General features: G+C 37.5%; 1 protein-coding gene and 1 long non-coding RNA gene across 2 annotated transcripts in view; one reads left to right on the forward strand and one right to left on the reverse strand.

The window, feature by feature from the left end:
• Positions 1-8,180: 8,180 nt before the first annotated feature.
• LOC120787459 lies at positions 8,181-21,977 on the reverse strand. Its single transcript, XR_005706934.1, has 3 exons — positions 21,882-21,977; positions 21,303-21,399; positions 8,181-8,258 (listed from the first exon to the last, which is right to left on the reverse strand). It is a non-coding gene; the product is annotated as an uncharacterized LOC120787459 (long non-coding RNA).
• The window catches only part of prkx (protein kinase X-linked), a 46,767-nt gene continuing 44,839 nt past the window's right edge, over positions 21,629-23,556 (forward strand). The window contains exon 1 of the mRNA XM_040123128.1: positions 21,629-22,292. Within this exon, the coding sequence (XP_039979062.1) occupies positions 22,145-22,292 (148 nt within the window). The 5' untranslated portion in view covers positions 21,629-22,144. The remainder of the gene's footprint in view (positions 22,293-23,556) is intronic.

The raw sequence follows: 23,556 nt of genomic DNA on the forward strand, positions 1-23,556 counted from the left end.
AACAAGCAAGTTTAACATTTGCCTGACATCAAGTTACTCACAGAATTAACATTAATTAGCGACAGCTCATATGACCTACTGCCAGTGACATTTGTCATTGTAACGGCAAAAGTGCTGGTCAGCGCCAGATGAAAATGAGCCAAATGTAGGAAACAATTCAACTAAAGAAGAAGATACTTTACAGCCTTTGTTGTATTTTTTTTTAAAAACATAATTTCTATTGTAACAGTGGCCGAGTCCAGAATTTTGAGCAGTGCTCTCTTCAGACACTGATTGTATTCTAGACAAATCAGTGTCAGGAGGCACTTCGGAGAGAAAATCACTCTGTATTAGGGACATCTTAAGAGAATTTCTTAGGAGTAAGGATTATATCTGTGTTTACCTTATCAATGTATGTTGTGGACTAACTTTCCTTATATTTTGTACATTCAGTCTACAATGAGGAAGAAAAGTTCACTACCAAGACCTGTTGCTGCTTCTGCTGCTGCTCTTCCAGTTGTTTGTAAAATCATCAAAGTAGCTTAGTGAAGCAGTTTGGGGTCAAATTGTTTTCTAAGTACAGAAAAACTCTCCAAGTGCCAAAGTGCAGGAAAATTGAAAATTTCAAATTGGGCAGTACAAAATGAGCTGGGTAGTCTTTGAAAAACAAGTCATTTTCATCCAGAACGAGAGTAGGCAGACTTAAAATGTCCAAACCATCTAACATCACTGTGTAAGATACAGAGCCAAGAGGATTTGCAAACTGGAATCATAGTCCAGTAACATTCACTGTTCCAGATTCAAAGTAAATCTCTACAGATGAATCATGTTTATCATTAATGCACCAGAGTATGACCAGTATTCATACAATGTTGCATCAACACTCCAGTAAAATGTGTGGGAGGAAATACTCGGGTGTCATTACTTTTCCTGGCCTTGCTGACTTTCAGGGTTTTACTTGCACATTGAGCAAAGAGAAGTGGCACTTGATTTTCTAGAGGCCTTTTCCTCTCGTTTTACTTTCTCGTTTTAAGTTGAGTGGAAGAATATTACTGTCCCAGAGGGGCAATGGGCCTAAATATGCATCAGAGGTACAGAATATGTAGGTGGTGTGCATGCACACCAACATATACAGTACATACTTAGTGCCTTGAATACCATGAATCCCCGACTGTTGAGATGACTCAGTAGGTAAATACAGAGATAGGCAATATTGTGTACAGAGGTATGAATAAGTGGTTTACTGTTCTATGCACACACTATATGCACATTATGATCTTGTATAAGGTTAAGCCTTTTAAGCTAGTGTTGGTGTTCATCTGAAAATATTCACTGAAAAAAACGTTTTCTTCCTTTTTTTCTTCTCATTTATGACACAAACTATCCTGATAATATAGGGCTTATTAAAATTTGGCTTAATTCAGTTAAATTTAATTGCATCACATGCTGACAAGCCACGCCATGCTAGCAGCTCTGGGAGGCTATACTTTGGTACACTGCACACTGCTTTGATCGAATGCTAATGTCTGCATGCTAACATGCTCATAGTGACAATGCTAACATGCTGATGTTTAGCAGTTATGGTGTTTACCATGTTCAGCGTTTTAGTTTAGCCTGTTGGCATGCTAGCAATTGCTCTTTGGCCAAATGAATACTTATTATGCATTACTCATTGAAAAAGTAATTACAATACTTTACTAATTACTGAGCAGCAAAAGTAATACGTTACACTACTCTTAACTTTACTTTGGTTACTCAGCTGTTGACTCCACCACAGTAGCTTTTAAACAACTCCAAATTCTCCACACACACACGTCACATCAGTTGTATTTAAAACATGTAGAGATAGAAAACAACCCTCGACCCTCCTTCAAACTCCCAGTAAGACAGCCAACAAGACGGCCCCCACATGTCAAAGTAACAGAGCAGTACTACTCAGCGTTCCACCACAAGAGACGACCCTACCAACAAAATGTAACTATGGGTCACAATAAGCTACTTGCACAGATGATCTATAGTGTCGTTTTTTTTAAGAGGAGGACAGCCTCACTAGTATTTAACAAAAAGTCCAGCTGAGGCTGATGGGAAAGCCATTCATTTTGTAGGTATTTGATCCGAAAAGCGAAGTATTGGACAAATACAAAAAACAAAAACAAGCAACAAAAACATGGATCTGGTGGTGTCTTAAAGTCATTAGGATTCGTCCTCTGGGGACCATGAATATCTGCACAAACTTGCATGCAAATCAATCCTATAGTTGAGATAGTTAAATAGTTGAGATATTTCACTCTGGACCAAAATGGATCAGCTCACTAACTGACACTGCCAGCACTGTTGGCCGGGTTTGTATTCATCTTTACTTGGTGCCAATCTTTTGGTACTAAATGGGCTGCTCCCACTATAGAAGCAAGTTGGTTTAGGCACAAAAGCAATCAAGTGTAAGAAAATTTGTCTTAAACCAAACATGCATCCCAACAAGTTCCTGCCACTTACCCATTTGATCTATAAGCAGTTTTTTTTTTAACTAAGAGGCCCCTCTGGTCTTGTTAGTAGCTGCTGTAAAGTGGACTGTCTGCCTGTATTAAGATCATGGTTCTCTTTTTCCTCTCTGCTTTTTTTTTAGAGATCTACTGTGTATTGCTGCTGAATATGTTCATATAATATTAGTGTAAATCTGGATTAGAGTAGTCTCAGTGACTGTACGGTGATTAGCTCCATTCAAAAGGTCATGTTAAAGGATTGCTCAAGTTTATCACAACTTGGATATAGATTTGACCATTTTTTCCATCAGTTATAATAATGTACTCAAAAAAGTAATTTGTGAGAGCTATAAACACAGTGACATAACTAAAATAAGTCTGATGAGGCAAAAAAAGATGAGCCAGCCCATCAGATAGGTTGTAAACAACCAATGCTTTACCCAGATGATCGAAACTACTTTATTTGGAGGTCATACTGGAAGTGAGTGCACCTGAAATGTTGCTAATAATCCCTCATTCTTCAGGAAAACAGTGAGCACATAACTGCAGTAATTTCTTTCAAATTCAGTCTGTAAGCTTTGATGAATGTTTGCAACAGTCTGGGTAATAACTGTACTGTTCACCTTTATGTTCACCTCCTCCTTTAACCATGAGCAAGTTGTTTGCAGCATTGTTCAGCTGGGGCCTGATGGTGATGCAGGTAAATGGTACATTTATATAGCACTTTTCTAGTCTTATCAATCACTCAAATCACTTTACATTACAAGCCACATTCACACAGCACTTTTTCTAAACATACAGCTCTTTTTCTATCACTCACACACCAATGATACATCAGGGGCAATTTGGGGTTCAGTATCTTGCCCAAGGACACTTCGACATGCAGACTGGAGGAGCCGGAAATCGAACAACGGACCTTCCAATTAGTGGATGACCAGCTCACCCTCCTGAGCAAAAGCAGACCCATACATTGTATTCCCAAGGCAACATATCAACAACAGTGGTATTTCCAATCATCCAGTCCTATAAAGCAGGCAACTGCTTATCAATATGTTTTGTTTGTTTGAATATTATTGTTATTAATTTAAAAATAAAATTCATTTACATTATAAAACTGGCAGACTTCCCATTAGTAAGCGAGGACTTAGAGAGTTTCAACAACCTAAGTTAACACTCGTTTGGTGAAAAATGATTCATATACACCATTGCACTGTAAGACTAGAAACACAATTGATAGGTTACACACAAGATAAACAGCATCCTGTTTTACAGGACTGGATGATTGGAAGTACCAGTTGTTTTGTTGCGTTAGAAATAAAATTTTATCCTGTCACCTCTGTTAGACTGTCACCTATTTGTGTTTGTAAGATGCACATCAGGGTCAAATAGGCTTAAAGCACGGAGTTAAAACATTTAAATGAAGTGGATTTTATCATTTAACTACGTTATTGATTTAGTAAGTTTATTAGACTCCATTTGAGTACCAGGAGATGTCCATAGTTTGACCTTTAGGTCATTGACTGGTGCATTATGAGGCACAGTAGCTTTGGTTTGCAAGCCTCTCTCCATGTGGAGGTACTGATCATTATTTGATCGGGGGTTCTTAACCTTTTCGAGTCACGACCCCCAGAATAATAAGGTTGGGACACTGGGAGATGTAACTCACAACACCACAATGCAAACAAATTGATTGCTCATAACCTGTCTGTACCTCCTTTGGTCACATTTACCGGTAGATGGACTGTAAGCTTGCAAGTGGTTTAATGCAGTGGTTTTCAAGCCAGTTTTGCTAGCTATCACATGAAATGGCTATGGAGCAATGGCTTTTTGGAAAAAGTATTCCAGCTCAAGACTCAGGCCAACACGAGCGCTTTCAGGTGACCCACCCTGAGACGGGTGGGTCACCTGAAAGTCCCACAGCATTAATTAAAAGCCAAATCGAAGTAGTACTTGTTCTGTCTGTGGGGAAAGCATTGATCTTCCTTTGTGAGTGTGGTAGCTTTCATGTGTTATGAAAGAGAGGGTGCTGTTACGGCGGGTCGGGGGAGAGGAAAAGTCATGAAATGCATCAAAAATCCACTGTGCCTGGAGAACATCGGTGCTAGCTGTTAAAACGAAACAAAACTAAACAAAACTGTCATCACAAGCCAAGCATTATTTATTATTTATTTACATTTGTTAATCAGATAATTACCAATAATCACTCAAAATCAGCAGGGGAAGGCACATAGAAACAGTTCTTTATGGCTTGCAGCTCTCCCGCTCTCTGTGTACAGACTGAAACCAAAAATAAGACTACAGAGTTTCATGCAGTTTTGCCACTAGGGGGTGCTCTAGTAAAAAAAAAACAAAAAAACCCAAAAACAACTGCCTTATACAAATTGCTACTATTCCCCAATAGTGATGGCTAGAAACATGGTTCCACTTTTAAAATGTCAAACATAACTATCCTTATTAATGTTAAAAGTTTTAACAGCTAGCACCTCAGCATTATCCAATGTGCTCCAGGCACAGTGGATTTTTGATGTGTTTCATGACCTATTAGCGCATAAACAGCTTGTTGATATCTCATAATTAATGAGTTGTTTTTTTTATTTAGGAGTGCATAAAATCACTAATATCTCAAAAACTGTAACAGCTACAGCATTGAAACTTGACAGACAGCTAAATTACAGTGCATACAGTTGACTCTGATTGGCTAATTAGACTGATTAACTCTCAGTCTCATTGGGGCAATGTTTACTGTCGGTCATGTAGTCCTCTCCTAGCAGGAGAAATCAGACAGCAGCTTTATGGTAGATCAACCCAGGTGTTACTAATGATAATAAAAAGGCCTTGATACCTGTAGTGACAATTGTCAGAGTTGGGATCTCCAGGTGATACAGTTACTCCCATCAATACTTGTACCAGTCATATTAGCACCCATTCCACTGCCTGAGGTGGTAGTAAGACTATCAGTGCCACAAATACCACCACCCATAGTCCTTCAGGGACTCTTGGGTGAGTGCTACCGTCACATACGGCATCTGGCAACCAACAGTACTCCCTCACATCCACTTCTAAAAATACCCAGCATCTGACAGCTCTTACCCTGGATACATGCCAAGCAGCAGGCACACTCAAAATTTTGCCGGATATTTTCTAGTTCCATTTCCCCCTCAGTGTAGCAATCCACAGACAGACAGAGAGAGATAAAAACCTTAAAAAGCTGTTTCTATGCAACTCCCTCTGCTGATTTTGACTGATTATTATGAATGCTCTGATTAATAAATGTAAATAAATAATAAACACTTTGTTTGTAATGATAGCTTTGTTTAGTCTTAACAGCTAGCACCTAAGCGTTATTCAATGTCCTGCAGGCACTGTGGATTTTTGATGTGTTCATTATCCTGCGACCTCCACATTGAAAACCACTGTACTAGATTATAAGAGGTCATATTTTGGGGTTTACATGAGCCTTGCATTTATATTATGTACAAAAGATTTATGACAAATAAAATGTTTTGATGCAAAATAAAAGGATGGACTTCTTATTAGTGATGTCACCATGTTTCCAGATCTCAGCTACTGACTTGGTGTGTAAAAAATGTTGTTATAACCCATAAGAATGAAGGACACATTGTGATCAGAATTTCCCTTTAAATAATATTGCACTTTGGAAGAAAAAGTCTTGGGTTTTTTTAAGTGCTCTTTGTCAATTATCCTATTTTCCTCCATTGTTGCTGTCTATATTACTTCCCTGCATTTTTGCATAGCCAAAACCTGTTCTCTGCTGACCATGCCCACGTCAAAGGATATATAACCCCATATATCCCAGTGCCACAGAAAATTCATTTTGCAATCACCGAACAGTCACAGGCAGATTGAGAATGCAGGAAATGTCATCTATTATTATCATAATGCTAAAATGTTGCCTATTATTTCTGGGACCAATTTTGAAAGAGGAATGATTTCACTTTTTCCAAGTTCGTGAATGCGGTATTTAGCCTCCATTATATTACATCTCTTATGTGTCTTTGTCTTGTAAAATGGGGGAAAGTGATACAGAAATTTAGCTTTTTGGCCAAATTGAGACAGATGGATAATGAGAATGGCCTCAGGCTCTGTCAGTCTGGTTCCCTCCGTTGTCAGGACTACTCTTTTTTTTCCACAGCCCTGACAACTCTTTCCTGCTGTGTTTGCTGGTGGAGATGTGAGAATTAGAAAACATCATATCAGTTTGTTGGAGATCAAGCATAGTCTGTCCAATTCAAGTCAACTCAGTGCAACAGTTAGTATTATGCATGTGTACTTTCGATGGTGCTGAAAACACTGAAATCATGCTGGCTCTGTCTCATTTGCAGTTAAAATACTCCTGATTGCAAGTTATTGGGGATGTGGCCTTCACAAATCTACATTTTTTCAATTTAAATAAGGTTAATTGTGTATAGAAATTATTATTGAGCAGTTTGACACACCCACACATAAAAAATAGCAGGGTCTTTATAAAAGTATTCTGATGATTTTCTCTTACAGTAGTTGCCTGTGGTCACAGTTAAATGCACAATGAATGGGAGTTTTCTGAAACTTCCAGTGGACAGCTGCCAAAGATTCATCCTTTAATACTGGATCATAACCCATGGCTCATTTCTTGATATTTTATAAAAGGCTATAAAGTCAACATCTGAATCTCATGCAAACATGTCCATCCTGGTTTAATTACCCTCACTAAAAGACCTTTAGAGTCTAATTTGAATATCTGCCTTACTGCTTTACATTGCTTTATGTTAAGCTATTATAGTGGGTGTTTTTTCACGGTAATGGCAGCTGAAAGGACGCTCAAAGGGAATCCTGTCAATCCTGAGTTGTTTTAGAGACCTGTTTTTATACTGTCTTTGAAGCTAAAGACATTTTCTCACACAAACTGACAGACTTGACACTGACCCTTTGGAGTTAAATTAGTATTTCAAAGCTGTCTAATACCCCTTTTACCTGCAGGAACTTAAAGGTATCTTGTGGAGTGTTTACCAACGCTATGGAACAATATTTTTACACAGGTTCAGTTTTACCTGTGTCACGCATGCACGCAAAAATGCAGGTGACACGATACACATTCCCTCATTTAGCCTTCAAACACTGTTGACGGTAACATGCAAAAAAGCACAGCAATTTGCCAGTAAAGACAGTGAAGAAGAGGACTGCAAGTTATAAAACATGCATGTTGTCAAGGCTGATGGAAGCAGCAGAGACAGGGAAGACCCAGGTGCAGACTTAAAGGCAGGCAGCTTCAGTAAATAGCTTTAATGGTGAAAACAAGCTTACAGGCAGATGAGATGACAAGCAGGCAGGAACAAGCAACAGGATAATGCACACAGGTAGCAGGAACACAGGGAAAGCACAAAGGGATATAAGCAGAAACATAATTATGTTAAATTCAATTTTATTTATATAGCACCAAATCATAACAGAGGTTATCTCAGGGCACTTTTCATATAAAGCAGGTCTAGACAGTACACTTATATTATGAAAATAAGCAGATTATCTGACAAAGAACTGGTGAAAAATGCAGAATTAAATAGTGGCTTGGGTGATGAGGGAACTGGGTTCAGGTGTGTGACTAGGGAGGGCAGCTCAGGTGATTGGCGATGTGGAACAGGTGAGCAAGTGGACCAGGAAATAAAGTCTGGGGATATCTGGTGGTTGGATGAAGAATGGCCCATCTGGAAGGGACAACATGGAGTAGGGTATTGAACAAGGCTAAAGACAGGAGCCAAGGGGATCTTGGAAGCACACTGTGACAGATGTGAACAATGCAGGATTCTGTAAAGATAAAAAAAAAATCAGCTATACAAATGTTTTACAAGGAACTCAACTTCTTAGATCTTGAGTATGTCTAACATATAAAAACTGACAAAGAAGCAAGTTGTCAGATACATAACTAAAGCAACAGTGGTACACCGTGCACTTAATCCTATATACCCTATCATTAGTCACAGATAAATGAGAAAATCACTGACAGTCAAGCAAGTGTATGGCCTACAACCTCAAGCCAAATACATAAACACACAAAACTATATAGGGATCCATTTCAATAATCCAATTCAAACACTCAATAATGCATGAAGAAACAGTTGAAATAAAAGCCTCTTAGCACTCTCAACACAGGCCCGACGGATTAACAGCAGTGTCTTTTGCAACAAAGCAAATCCAGGTGGACCAGGCGTCCCTACCCCGCTTTTCATACACAACCCAGGCAAAAGTCTGGGTAAGATACCCATATTTGAACCTCATTTGGTAACATATCTCAAGGTCTCTGCAGTACAGCATCTGTTTAGATACACTGCTGCTGTGGCACAATCACATACAATTCTGTCTTAAAGTCTGCATACATTCGGAGGAATCATTGAACAATAATTTAGCACTCCACTGCTTGATTCTGTATTACTACTTTTGTGCCCTTTCAGTAAAGATTGATTGAAAGATGATTATCTAATGAAAGCATACATGTGATTAAGCGTAAAGAGAAATACAAATATGGTAGTAATTAAATAATCAAACTCTAATAGCATCCCACGAGTTTTGCTTAGAAGTAAGGACAAACATACAAAAATATAAAAAAATAAATAAATGTTTATTCTTATTTTCAACAACTTTACCTCTACAAAAAAATAACCCAACTAGTGCTTGAATTGGGAAAGTGCTCCTGGGTATGGGATATCATTATGTTAGATAACATCACTTTGTAATAAATTTAGGTACACAGATGTAGTTATTGTGATGGGGACAATAGGCACATTTCCCGCTCAAACAAGCTGAAAACAGAAAAAGGGAAGAAGGCAAACACTATCTTCTGTTCTCCGAGGTATCATACTTGGTGTAGTGCAGCAATCTGCCAAAGTCCTCTGTCCATAACTGCTCTGCTCTGTACAGATCCCAGCAGAGCCAAGGGGTAAATATTTGTTCATTTGAATTACCAATTAAGACCCTCAATTTAATAATTCTTGTAAAGCATTTGTGCCCTCAAAGACTGCATGTGTATGCTTGTACTAGCACCTTTCTTATTCTTGTTCAAACACTTCAAATCTAACAAAGTTGCAACCTCTAGGGCTGAATCTTGAAGTCACTGGGAGCCTCTTGCTTTTACCAGCTCATCTCCTAACAGGTTTAATTCCAAAACGTAGGATTTTGTGGCTCCAGTTAGTGACAAAGATGGTGAGCAGTGCTTTAGTTTGATTTATTTGATTCCATATGTTAATTAATTCTTAATTATTTTATAGAAATGAAAAAAGAAATGCAAAAAGAATCAAGTCAAGCGTATGTTTTTCTGAATGTAATTAATGATTTAATAGACTCCTTTTAGTGTATGAAGACAACATATTAAGGTCACTCATTTACTGCCACGGATCCTCATGAGTTTACGTAATGCTTTATAACCAAATAGGGTACATGGTGACTGGTGCATTTAGTGATATAATCATTACTGATAAGTAATTTCCAGTATTATAAAAGTACATATTACTATTTTTGTAATAACTAAGCGAAACATGAAACTCTATGTGGAATTATGGTGAAATATAAATAACAGAAAGGCCAACATTTGTTGCCTGGAGCTGCAGTTGCAAAAGATTGTTGGCAATATCAACTTTCTTTAAATGTTATTATCTTCCTCCTAAGTCATCCAACATTCCAAGTATTTCTCCTACTTCACAAATTATTAATTCCTTTTTATTCTGTTAATCATGAATACTAAAATTCTCTACAATAAACAGATAACTAATAATGTAAATAAAATGTCGCATAAGTCAGTTCCAGTTACAGACAATCAATGTTGTACTGAACAAGACTAGATCAAAACCTAGTATATTGCAGGAATCCCCTTTATCTGTTTGCTTTTCTCCTACTCTCTGTGCTCACATATACAGTCATTCAAAGCAGCTGAATTCACAATAAAGCTGTCCTCATTTACATATTTTTTCTGTTTCTGTTGCCAGACAACGGAAATAGTGACTGAAACGGGGCCCTTTAAGACTACATGTTAGGATACAGTCATTTCCAAGCCATTTTTATAACCCCAACATCTACTGACAAAATCATCAAACACATGTTAATGACAATGGCTGCGCTGGTATTTTGGCTATATGTAGTTATGAAATGATCACACAGAGAGAACGTTACAAGCTCATTCCCATCTCTTCAGCTGCCATGCGGTCAATTGAATGAGACCAGAGAAAGGGGTGCCTGCAGAGAAAAAGCCTGAACTCGTGCTCGCGGGGCAATAATGGTGACTCTCATCTTCGGAATGTAGCAAAGGTTTGTCCAAAAAGTCGCTAGATTTGTCGCTAGGTGCTTTTGTGAAGAAAAGCTGCTAAAAGGGTCTGGAAAGTTGGTAAATCTAGCAACAAAGGTGCTAAGTTAGCAACACTGCCTGTAAACGCCCCCCTGATGATGTATTACAAACTGTTTGTGCCAGTTCATTTTGAAAAAGCAATGACCAATGGGGAAACTCCAACACTCACCCGGCTGACCAATGGTGCAACTTCAGAACCCAGTCACAGGCCATTCAGCTGACCAATGGGGTACCTTCATCACTCAGTCAGTCATGGACATCACTCAGTCATGGACATTCACGAAAATTGTAATGAATCAAAAGAATGTGAAGTTATCAAGTGAAATGTGATACATTATAAAAATTTCACATGGAATATTGGATGGAAACCACATTTCACATGTCTGTCACATTGGAAACACTCTTGTACATACTGTATGTACAACTGTACATATAAGCAGGTGTACTTTTTGGACATTTCATGTGATAAATTCATTTCATATGGTCACGTGATATCATTCTCACAGATATTTCACATTGTAAGGAGTAAAATGTAAAAACAATTGCTCATATAATATCACATGGGACTCACAATCCATTTGTTAATATTTGTGAAATTTACATATAGGAAAATAATGCTTTTGGTCATTTCACGTGAAAAAAATAGCATGATGAAATGGCATGTGAAATGTAAGAAACCACATGTGAAAGCAATAATTAAACAAATAATATCACACTTGAAACACATTTGCAATATATACTACATGTGAAAAACTATTTTACATGTGAAAAAAAGTACTTCTTTTGAGTGGATTTTAGATTTTCACATCTGATTAACTGAGCACATATAATTTTCAGATTTTTCTCATGTGAAATGTAAGAAATCACACATGACAATAACCATTTGTGGTTAGGAGTTAGAGCAGGTTGTCCACTAAATGGAAGGTCTGTGGATTCATCCCTGGCTAGTTCACTCCACACATCGAAGTGTCCTTGGGCAAGATACTGAACCCCAAATTGCCCCCGATGTATCATCTGTGTATGAATGTGTGTGAATAGAAAGCGCTATTTGCATAGAAGAAGCGCTGTATGAATGTGTCTGTGAAAGAGTGAATGTGGCAGTAGTGTAAAGCGCATTAAGAAGTCGATAAGACTAGAAAAGAGCTATTTAAGGGGCAGTCCATTTACCATTTCACATACAATATCGCATACGAATCATATGTGACAAACTGTCATTTAGGCACATCAGGAGATCCAACATGAAACACCATTTGAACAATTCATGGACATATATACATATTTACTGTATGTGAAGCACATGTGGTTTTCAGACATTTCACGTGGAATATTACAACGAAAACAATTTTCAAATGTACTTCTTTTTAGGGGAGCAGAGTCATCTCAATCGTGTTGGTGGTAGACGGTTTTGTATTTTCTTATACTTGTTATTAACATCTCTATTTATGAATCTAATCCTAACCTCTACTGATATACTCTCCTAAAATCCTGATTAAAGCTTAAATTATGCAGTAGTAAAAAAACAATAATTTTTTAAATTCTGTTTTATATCCCCTTCTTCTTTTTGATTCCTCCTTGAATACAGGAAGAGGCCATGTTAGGACACGGACAACGAGAATACATTAACCAATATGAATAATGACCACTGGGCAGATTTGTGAAAAGATGGACCATTATGGTATCAAGCAGTTTAAATCAACATCCCCACGAACATTGTCTTCACTTGTCAGTGCCCCCCGTCATCATCCTGATAACACTGCGGGTAAAACATTAAGAGCAGGAGGAAAACTTCTACAGATGGGGGTTAGACATGAAATTTGGTGGGAAATGTGTGTGGGGATCAGGGGGGAACGCAGTTTTCAAAGGCAAATTACACAGTTGGATGATGATATTACAGTATGACTGACTTCAGCCGATGGGAGAAGCATTTATGAAACAGATAATGGTGGTGGCAGCACACTAAAACACCCACAGAGAGGAGTTGCGCTCATGCATTACATCACTTACGTTAGAAAAATACTTTTTGGTCAAAAACATACTGTGACTTTAATGGTCTCAGTGTTAACATTTAAATCTACTGTTGCTCCTGCTTCAAGCATATCAGTGCACACATTCAAATCTGGCTCCATTAGCACAGAATGAGCATGGATGAGCTAGCTGCCCTATAGAGGAATCGGAGCGACTTCCATGAGGGTAGTGTGATGTGTTTCATGGAGACATGGCTACAGGAAGATACTGTGGATTCCGGTGCAACCAACGACGGCTTCAGACAGTTCGGGGCGGACAGGATGGAAAGTTTCTGCAGCTCAGACATTGAACTGTTAGCTGTAGGGTTACGCTCACACTATATTCCCAAGAATTGAAAAACAGTAAAGTCACATATACATTTTGGATTTTGACTGTATTGACACCAGGATTTTGGCTACAGCATTGCAGGACTGAGCTAGGGTTGGGTAGTGTCCAACTTTTGATACCGTTCAACCTTCCTCAAATTTTCCCATGTATAGTGTATTATAAGCTGATTAAAAATCATATTTTATGGCTTTGAGGGAGCCGCCAATCTATACAATTTTTTCCACCACAAGATGGGTGCATAGCACTTCAACTGGGATTTTCCATCTTATGTTATATTAATGTTTTTAACATCTTTTTATGTTCATTTTATGTCTATTTTTAGGTGAAGCACTTAGCAAATGTAATTTCTTTGTTGTAAAGCATTTTGAGCTTCATTTCTTGTAAGAAAAGTGCTATACAAATAAAGTTTTTTGCTGTTATTATTATTATTATAATCATTATTATTATTTCCACAGAACGACACGGTCCAGTGTTGTTCTCTGAACGAAATCCGACACGTATGGTATAATGTCAACTGACGACCACATATCAGTTGTCAGTGTCTGCCCCCGACAGCATTTGAACTTCTTGTCTAACTTTATGGTATAAGTCTGAAATTACTATTTTAGAAAAGTACTTAAGTCCAGGCAGCTTGTACTGGGCGTCTAGAGCTTTGATCATGTCTATGAATGACTTTTTTCCTCCATGTGGAAAGAGACCATTTCTTTGCAATGTACGTGGTCACCGCATCACTTATTTAGTTCTTTTCCTGAACGCACCTATTATTGTTGGTTGTGTAGGATTGGTGGGCTGAGTGGATCGTTCTGTTTCAGCAGCATCAGCATTGGGGTGCTTTGAACTTGACGACAAGTTCATCCTTGCAGCGGTTAGCGGGTGATTGATTCTGAGATGGACAAGTAAATTTGATGCATTTCCATCTCTGGCTATCACCTTCTTCAAGCAAATCTTGCACACAGCCTCGTCGAGTTTGCTGGCACTCCCTTGTCCTTTGGTCAGAACCTGAAATAACCAGCTTGCGCTCACCATCTGTTTTTTCTAATTCTCCCTTTTGAGGAGAAGCTGTCATGTGCTGTGCGATTACGATCGCTTCTAAATAGTCTTTTAGAGGTTACGTTTTTGACAAATTAGATTGTTTACAACATCTTCTGTCATCACTTTGATAGCATCTTCAACCACACAGACAGTGGTGCTTAGACAATTAAGGTATCTGTGATGGATTTTTAGTTAATTTGGATAATGTGAAATACATTAAAGTGACATCTACTCTTTGGATTTCGATCTTACCAAATTTGGTATACAGCTTTGTTGGACTGAGCTACACAATTTTCCTACAAATGGACAAGATCAGTCCAAAAACATGGCCGCCATTGATCAATAACCTTTGCAAAGAGCAGGGTTTAGCAAGAATTTGCCAATAACTCAAGCTGTTTAAGAGCAATAATGATTAAACTCAGCTGAGACATTCTGCGCTATCTCCTGTACATACATACCAGGTTTCGTTAACATCCGATAAAGGGTTGGCAAATACCAGCACTTTCAGTGTGCAATTAGTAATGCATGTGTGCACATGGTCTATCATGTTTTTTCATAACTCAAGTTGTACTACAGAAATTTCGTTCGTGTGTACCAACTTCACTTTGATATTCAGATTTTGATATTAAATCTAGCAAAAAGGAGCTTTGTGTTTGTATAAAGCTCCAGAGAGGACTGTTCTTTCTGTGGTGAACATATTAAGTATTTTAAAAATACACAATTACTGTTTTTCTGAAGTATCTTCATACAAATTAAAGTAGGATTTGACAAATAAATTACAAAATGCTGAAAAATAATTGCAATATGTATTTAGAATACATGTACAAATACTACCCACATCTGAGCGTAAACTCATCAAAATGAACATTTAAGATTATTGGGGAATTCCACTAAGCTTTTAATAAAGGCAGGCATATTCATAATCATATACAAGTAGTCTTTGATATGCTTGATTACAGTTCATTTATAAATGGCGTTGGTCTTGTCCTTTTTCTGGACAGCTGTGTCATTGCAAACAGTATCCAGGCAACAATGCAATCTTGACAATGTTTACAGTCATATTGAAGTAGATGACCATGACAAGGTTTTAATGACTTCATATCTCAGAGTTCAAGTTGACGCACTGTGTCATTACAACTTATTGGTTAACATTAGTCACCTCCACATTCTTCAGCCCATCTCATGGCAGCCACTTCGCAGTGAAGTCATATTATACACAATTTACATGGTTTTCAAAAGCTAGCTAGATCCATGATGCTAGCACCCAAATGAGTCTCGTAAAGCAGGGCTGTAGCCTACAATAGTTTCTCTATGTTTCCTGTAAGTCAGTCTATTTTTTCCAATCCCCTTACCAGTCTTACACAACCTTAAATACGCTTAATAGTTAAGTTATACACGTGAAACTATTACTCTTACTTCTTTTTTGGAGAAAAAAGCAGCACATCGATTATCTCCCCATAAGATGTCATTTACTAAATGGACACTTAGTTGAATCTAGAGTTTTTTTCTGCTGAAATTGTGATGATAAAACTTGTGTGATACTTACTCCCTCTTTAAACAGAATTAAACTAGCTGAAGTGACTTTGCTTGGCTTTTTCAAGCTTGAAACCTGCTCTTTGCCTATTTCAGCTTTAAATTTGGACAATTGAGCCGCTTTCTTCTTTTGAACTCAAAAAGGTTAGAACACACAAAATGTTCATACCTAATGTATCCACAAAACATTCACCGCAATTGATTTGTTTCTGGTCCTGGCAATGAAAGCATGATTAATGATTGTATAGTTCTGTTTCAGCAGCTTAGTGCACTTGGTAAAGCTTATGTAAAGACTGTCGTTTTGTTTAAAGAGGCTTTGGCAAAAATTCAGTAAGGGCTATTTTTTTCTCTCATGTTTTGCCTCTACCATATAAGTGAATTTCTGATATATTTTTTCCTGCTCTATCCCTCTCCATCGCTTCCAGTCTCTCTTGCTCACATTTTGACTCATCAAAGTAGGAAAAGCAAAGGGGTTACTACTAACATTAACGACAACTCTGTTCTATTCAAGTATGTCAGAAAGCCGTGAGAGTGTGACCCTGAAACTGAAGACACAAAATGGATTTCAAATATCATTCATTCAATGATTTACACCTGTGTTTTTCCTGCTGTCACATTCAAAAATGTCTGCTGTAAAGAAGGCCTGCAGAAGATGTTTCCCATCAATGGGGTCTAATCATCGGTCTGTCTCTTTTGCTAAAAGTAAATATTATTATACACTTTCAAATGAGCTCTCTGTATTTAAATTGAAAAAGTCAAACACAAAGTTTAATATTCATATATCTCTAACCTTAACCAAGTGTCTCAGTAGCATAAACTTAACAACACAATGTCAGACTTCCTGGGTTACAAAAATCTTTGCCAATAAACATAATTGAGCCTACAATTATGGTTTCTTCTAAATATGTTTGGCAAAGCTAATTGGTAGTCTATAAACATACTGTATATTGGAAGAAAAGTTTGAATTTTCTGAGGGTTGTGGCACAGGGAAAGACATGAGGTATAGATACTCCAAGGGAAAGGGAAGGTGAAAGGGACAGGTACATGTGGGTGTTCTAAAAACAAAAGGATGAGGTTTGGCTGCTTGTCAATATGGTCAACAGCTGGCGAAGCAGCAGCGGCACTGACAGACAACTCGTGGAGGTAATTAAGGTACTTTAAAATACTTAGTACCTGACTGCCGCAATTTGCATCAAACTTGCACTCCTTCTCAGAGTCATAACTCAGTCAAATCTGAATGCACAGTCATGAAAGACTTATACTTTCCCAGGATATTATCCATGAATAAATGTCCATAATTCCACTTAGAAATTACAGAAATAAAGACACTCTGTATAACTGCAGAACTTGCCTAAGAATAATCAGGTTTTTAAGTTTTGTGTTAAAGTGTCAGTCCCAGAAAACTTCTGCTCTAACAACACCCCTGGAACAAATTATGCATTTTAGCCCTGTTAATAGTAAGGCTCTAGAATGAAAAAAAATCAACATGGCCTCCAACCTGTTTGTCCCTACCCTCTGATACAACCCATAGGAGTGTTTCCTGAATAAACATCCCAACAGCAGCAGAGGATATGTCACAGATAAACTTTTACATATCACTGTTGAAAAACAAATAACTAACCTTTTAATGATTTGACAATGCTATGGTAAAAATTTGGTTAGGTTTAGGCACAAAAACAACTTGATTAGAAGTAAGTATAAGTACTTTGTTAAGTTCAGAGGATCTTTTGTCAATATGGTTACACTAATAAACAGATGGTTAAGGTTATAGAACAATTGTGGTTGAAAGAAGCAATGTTAAATATCAGTTTGAAATGGGAAACAAACAGCGGTCTCCTCTGTTGAAATCCAATTTTTTGTTGACCTATCCGTCCACCCGATCTCCCTCGTACATGGAGTTTGCCGCTCTATAACAATGTCACCTGAATTCTCCATTCAAAGTACAGAACCTGCGTGCAGTAAAGAACAGAAATCCAAAACATGTTCGTCTAATGCATTAACATTCTACACATTTTACCTAGATAACAAAAAAAAAAACAACAACCTGTTAAGGTAAGGGCCGATAATCTTCACTCTTTCATTTCTAGTGTATTTGATATTTCAAAACTTCAAAAATCTGAAGAGGTTTTCTCATGGATAAAGTGTCATATCAGAATTTAGTGCTGAAATTCCTTCTTTTCTCCTGATCACTGATGTCATTTTAATAAACTCAGTCTATGATAGCAGATCATTAACTAACATCTCTGAACAAATTCTTTGTTAATATAAATACTTAAAGTCTCACTTATTAACATAACTCATTCAGCCACATCAGGCGAAGCAGAAGAACTCCAAAAATCCTTATCTTTCAGAATGAAATCCTCTTAAAATCTCTCCTTTTCTTTGTGTTTGAGAGACAGTTTCAGAGGAGCTATTAGTATCATAGTGGAGTTTCAAATAGTTTCACAGCTTGAGGACACAAGTGCAAATGTTAGGCTATCTCTGGCTAAATCAAATGCATCTCTATTCCATCCACGCTGCAAACAGTCTGAAGAAAAAAAAAAAAACAGGCTGCATGAAAACTAACAGAAGCCACTCTGCTTTGCATTGCTAAAGTGGTCAGAAAACTTTAAAACTGTGAAAACTGAATGTGCAAAGCAGGAAATCTGAATTATTTTTTATTAAAATTAATATCCTTGTGTTACACATTCTGTACTTTTTAAATAGCTGTGATATGGAGAATTGCCCTGATTTATTTAGTCCAGAGAAGGGAAAACACCATACTGAAGGACAGTTATGTCAGTTTAAAATACACATTTGTAGGTCAAACAGGACTTCAAAGCAAGCAGAGCTGCTATACCTCAAGCCATATTGAAATTAATAACTCTCAAGTAGTGACAGTATCCAGCAAGGACTTCAGGTCTCTTCTGCAAAGTCTGACTGTAGGGAGTGAACTGAACACTGAGGGCAGCTGACTCAGTAAGGAATATTTTAAGTCTGTGAAAGTTGCACACATGTGTTGAGTTTCCTCTTCCCCTTACAACTTTAACCTCCAGTCCAAGTAAAGCCTACACAGCCATACGCCACTTAAAGGAGACTTATACTCATTGGGATATTTGGAAAGTAACGTTAAATTGAAATCAGCAAAGAGAAAGCCGATGTTTAAAACTGCCCAAATCAATATTTTTATATTAACAGTGGGTGAAATTACAGTATTTAATGTGAGAGGTGTCACGGGCAATAAAAAACCCAACTCTGCAGTTCCTCTAAGCTCAACACAGCTTTTGAGCTTCTTTTAACTCATTGTTTTGGTTTTATGTCCCACAACTTTACTGATCTGGCTCAGTCTCAAAGCCGTATCAGCCGCATTTCCAGCAGCAGCAGCTGTTTTCAGAAAAAAAGCTCTGAAAAGCCACTGTCCACTACCTGCTCAGCAGCAAACAGCAGACTGACACAGTTAGAGACGAGCTGCTGAACATAGTGGAGCATTTAGCACCTAAAGAGCCAGATTTTTCCTTCAGGAGTAGTAGAGACCAAAAGTATTGGACTTAGATTCATCAAGTGGACACAAACACCACTCCAAATGAATCATCATGTTGCTCTGTAACTACTGGATGTGGAAATAAGCAACTGTTTGCTAACAACTTTATAAAGAGATTACGTCATTGTTATGGTTAAAGCTTATCCTGCTGTCCCCATGTAGCCAGGAAAAAGGAATGCTGTTGGAAATGAAAAATTTTATCAAGCCACGACATCAAGTCCCACATCAAGACAGGTAAGTCAAAAGTCAAGTAAAAATTCAAGACTAAGTCCCACACTAAGTGTTTCAAATCCATTCAGAACAAATCATTATCTATCTTCTGGTTTGCGCCGCCAAACATACCTTTCCCTCCTGCTCACATAATGTGATTGAGCCAAAGTTTAGCCAACATGGCTTCAAATTTGAAATGTTGCAGGTGCATTTGCACACTGTAAACAATCACCGTATCTTTAATAGCACCATCTATTTGCTACTGATGATATGGTTAAGAGAAGCTCTGCTTAATTTTCTGTTCTGGGCGCATTAATACACTAAGCAAATCTCTTTGCAATCTCTGATCAATCTGATTATAAAAAAATCTTAAATGCAATGTTGGCATTCAGTCCGGAGTGTGGCACAAGATGACAGCTCATGAAGTATCCAAATTTGAAAGAATTCATGTGCTTGGACGCTTGAATGTGATCGGTAACTTTTATGGTAGCCTTCCCACTTTACTTTGATATTTCTTGAGATACTTCTTTCATGCAAGTGGATATTCTAGCCTAGATGAAAAGTCATAGTGGGTTTGCTTCGGGCCAGTTTCGATGCCTACTCCACTACATTTCAGAGGGAAATTTTATACTTTTTACTTTTAACTACATTGATTTGACACTGATTTGGTTACTAGTTCCTTCAAAAATTAGGATGACAGATAGATAGATAGATAGATAGATAGAGTACTCTATCACACCCAAACAGAAATCAATAAGACAAAACATATGAAGATCTTATAAAATATAATGCTTTGTTCTAAATTAATCTATCTATAATATAATCTATAATCTAATCATTAGTTAATTAGTTGATTAATCAACCAATCCAGTGACAGAAAGTTAATTGGCAACACTTGTAGTAATTATTATTAAAAGTCATTTTCTTGTAAAATTGGAAATTGGAAACATTTCGTGGTTCCAGATTTTCAAATGTGACCAATTATGTTATGAATTTATCAAACAAGCAGTGTGAAGTGTGCAATGTTTCACTTTGGGCTCTGGGTAACTGTAATGGCACTTCTCACTCACTCAATTTTACAAACCAAACAATTTATTGACAAATTGAGAAAATAAACAGCAGATTATTCCATAATGAAAGTAATTAGTTATACCAAATAGTTGAGATTTAGCTCCATCTCAACCAACTTTAACTTTAAGTTGCTGCTTAGACATTAATGAATGAGTAGTAATAATCTAATGATATAATGTATGAGAGTATAACACCCACAAGTGCCTTTTTTCAGCTCTGAGTACTTTTACATTTGATAGTTTAGGTTTAAGTTAGTTTTCCTGATTATACATTTACTTAAGCAACATTTTCAAGGCTAAACTTTTACTTTTAACAGAGCATTTTTATTGTCTGATATAAGTACTTTTACTTACATAAATGATCTGAATACTACTTCCACCATAGTCATGTTCTATTGACTATCCATATTCATACCATATTATGTGGCAGTTTCATGGTTGGCACCTACTTTTTAGGAAATGTTTGTCCAGGCCAACTAAGTTTGCATTTTTGATCTATCACTTAAAGGTCCTATATGTAAGTTTTTGGTATTGCTACATAGCCACTGTTAGCATTAACAGCTGTTTAGTTACCAGTCTAGGGGAAACGTTGCAAGTTCAACATCAAACTTCAAACTTCCTTTACTCGCCAAGAGCTGTCTCCGGTGGTGGAAAGCAACGCCAATTTTAACTCTTATTTTGCTTATATTTTCTATAATTTCTTTACTTCTACTGAAGTTATCGTTCTGTTTTACTATCTGTAGCTTTCCTAGATTTTATTTATTTATTTATTTGCCCCTGGGTGGTTGAGTTCATCATACCTGTCTTCAATACCACACCCTTCCTCACACATTATTGGTTTTCATTGGTCGCGTTTTGTCAACATACAGCCCCCGTCCTCCAGATGTGTCAAGGTACCTGCAGTCAAGTAGGAAATACAGGAAGTTGACCGTATTAGAACAGTATTTGTTTTTTGTTTTTTTTTAATCGTTGCTCCACTTGCTTATATAATATTTAGTATTAATTGATTTTCGTTTAGAAAACGTTCACCCTGAAAGGAAACAATGGCACTCTCTCGGGGATTTTGTTTTACTCAGTCATGCTGGTTAATTTTTTATTTTGAAATTTTTTTGGACAGTGATACTGTATCTCTTCCTAGTAGATGTGGACAGGAAGAAGAGCTGCTGGGTGAGGGCTGTCGTTTTGGCTGAGGAAATAATGGAGAAAGTCCGTAAAGTTGAGAACGAAAAGCTGCGGGATTCATGGAGTCAGTGAGCTTTTAAAACTCTCTTTTAGTCCGGACTAACAGAGCTTTATTTTGGAGCTTCCTTTCATACCGCCATGCTGCGGTGCTTTCTCCATTAGCTGCCTATGGATTGCTAGCTGCTAACGCTACATACCAGAGCACCTGTCTCCAGCCTCTTTGTCTTGCTCCATTCTGTGTCTTCAGGTCCTCTTGTCTGTCACTTCTCTGAACTTGGTACCGTAAACGTTAGTGGTTTTTTCTGCTCACAAGGCTTTTGTCACTGCCATCCGACCCGTGCTGCCAAGGACCGGACAAGGAAGATGGACTGATAGCTGTTTCCATCCAGAAATGTCCGATACGAACTGTGTATGCGTCCCGCTGGATATTTATAAACTCAGATATTTCCGACAGTAAGACATGGCGTCCTCCAACGCAAGGGTTGGAGTCAACAGTGAGTCCAACTCCTTGAAAGAAAGTAAAAGCAACGGGAGCGGTCCAGTTGGGGAAGCGTCTGTAAATCACCGGATATACTGCCTGGATGACCTGGAGACCGTTGCCACAGTCGGTGAGTTACCCCATGCTACACGAATGAAAGTGGTTTCTAAGATCCAGGAAAGGCACAAGAGTGAAACCGAGTATGCATTTCTAAATAGCACACAGCAAAAGATAATACATTGCTGGATATCGAACCTCAGTACTATAGAGGCTATCTGCAGGTCTTGAAGTATTGATCTTAGTTTCCTCCAAAAGGTAGTTCAAAGGTATTAAAAAGTCTTAATAAACGTCTTCATTATTTTTTTTAACGACTGCCATAGGCTGTAACGTCGGTTCAAAAATGTTTTTGTATGTGATCTTAGTAAAAAAACTAGCTGAAAAATCCACAGTAACCTGTTTCAACGAATCATGTTGATTTATATTTGTCAGTTATTATTGTAGTGTTGAAGTATGTTCATCATGTCCAGGGTACCAGATTTTCAACTACAACTCACACTTGATTTTTTAATGCTAATATTATTAAAAGACATTATGTAATTTTAAAGCAATTTCATAATGTCCCTGGTACATTTGGATAGAGTTAACTGTATCCAAATGTATTGTAGACATCAGCTCCATTGCATTGGCAAAAAAAGGCAAAGAGTAAGATTGAGCATTAAGATTGAGCCTTAAAACTTTGTAGAACATACACAAACTTTACCCAAAATGGAGGACTCAGTGCGGTTGCCATAAACTGATTTCACAGCAGAATTAAAATGCGAAAAACTGGACACTGTAAACCTTGCATGAACAGCTGTGGATTCAAACACAAATACATAATGATGCAAACCACACGTAACGTGGTATACAACTTTATCTTGAGGTTACACAATTTTACCGTGTAGTTACCAAAATCCGAAATATTTTCAAACGGGGCTTTTTAGATGTCATGGAGTGCTAATCGTGTTTTCTGCGGCAGCGTTGGGTTGTGAACTCTCTGCCTTCATTAAGACACAGTTGTTGTGAAATTTTTCGCTCTTTTAGCTTGACCTACATTTTATTTTCAGTCAATGAAAGTGACGTTGTATGACCACTGTCCGTCATGCAATGCATTCATTGCGGCAACCCAGGTCTAATCAAGAACTCGTGAGGCAGACAGCTGCGGTAGTGCTGCTTTTTTTTTTTCTTAATTGAATACTAATTTTCTACAAATTTTGTTACAAATTGAATTTAGAATATCCATTGACAGCCCTACTTAAAGTATATCTTCAGAGTGGATTAGGAACATCAAAGACATTTATACACCCACTGTAAACTGTTGTAAAAGTAGATTTAAAAGTGCAAATGAAAATACT

This window comes from Xiphias gladius, unplaced genomic scaffold (assembly GCF_016859285.1).
Source record: "Xiphias gladius isolate SHS-SW01 ecotype Sanya breed wild unplaced genomic scaffold, ASM1685928v1 HiC_scaffold_1476, whole genome shotgun sequence".
Lineage (NCBI taxonomy): Eukaryota > Metazoa > Chordata > Actinopteri > Istiophoriformes > Xiphiidae > Xiphias > Xiphias gladius.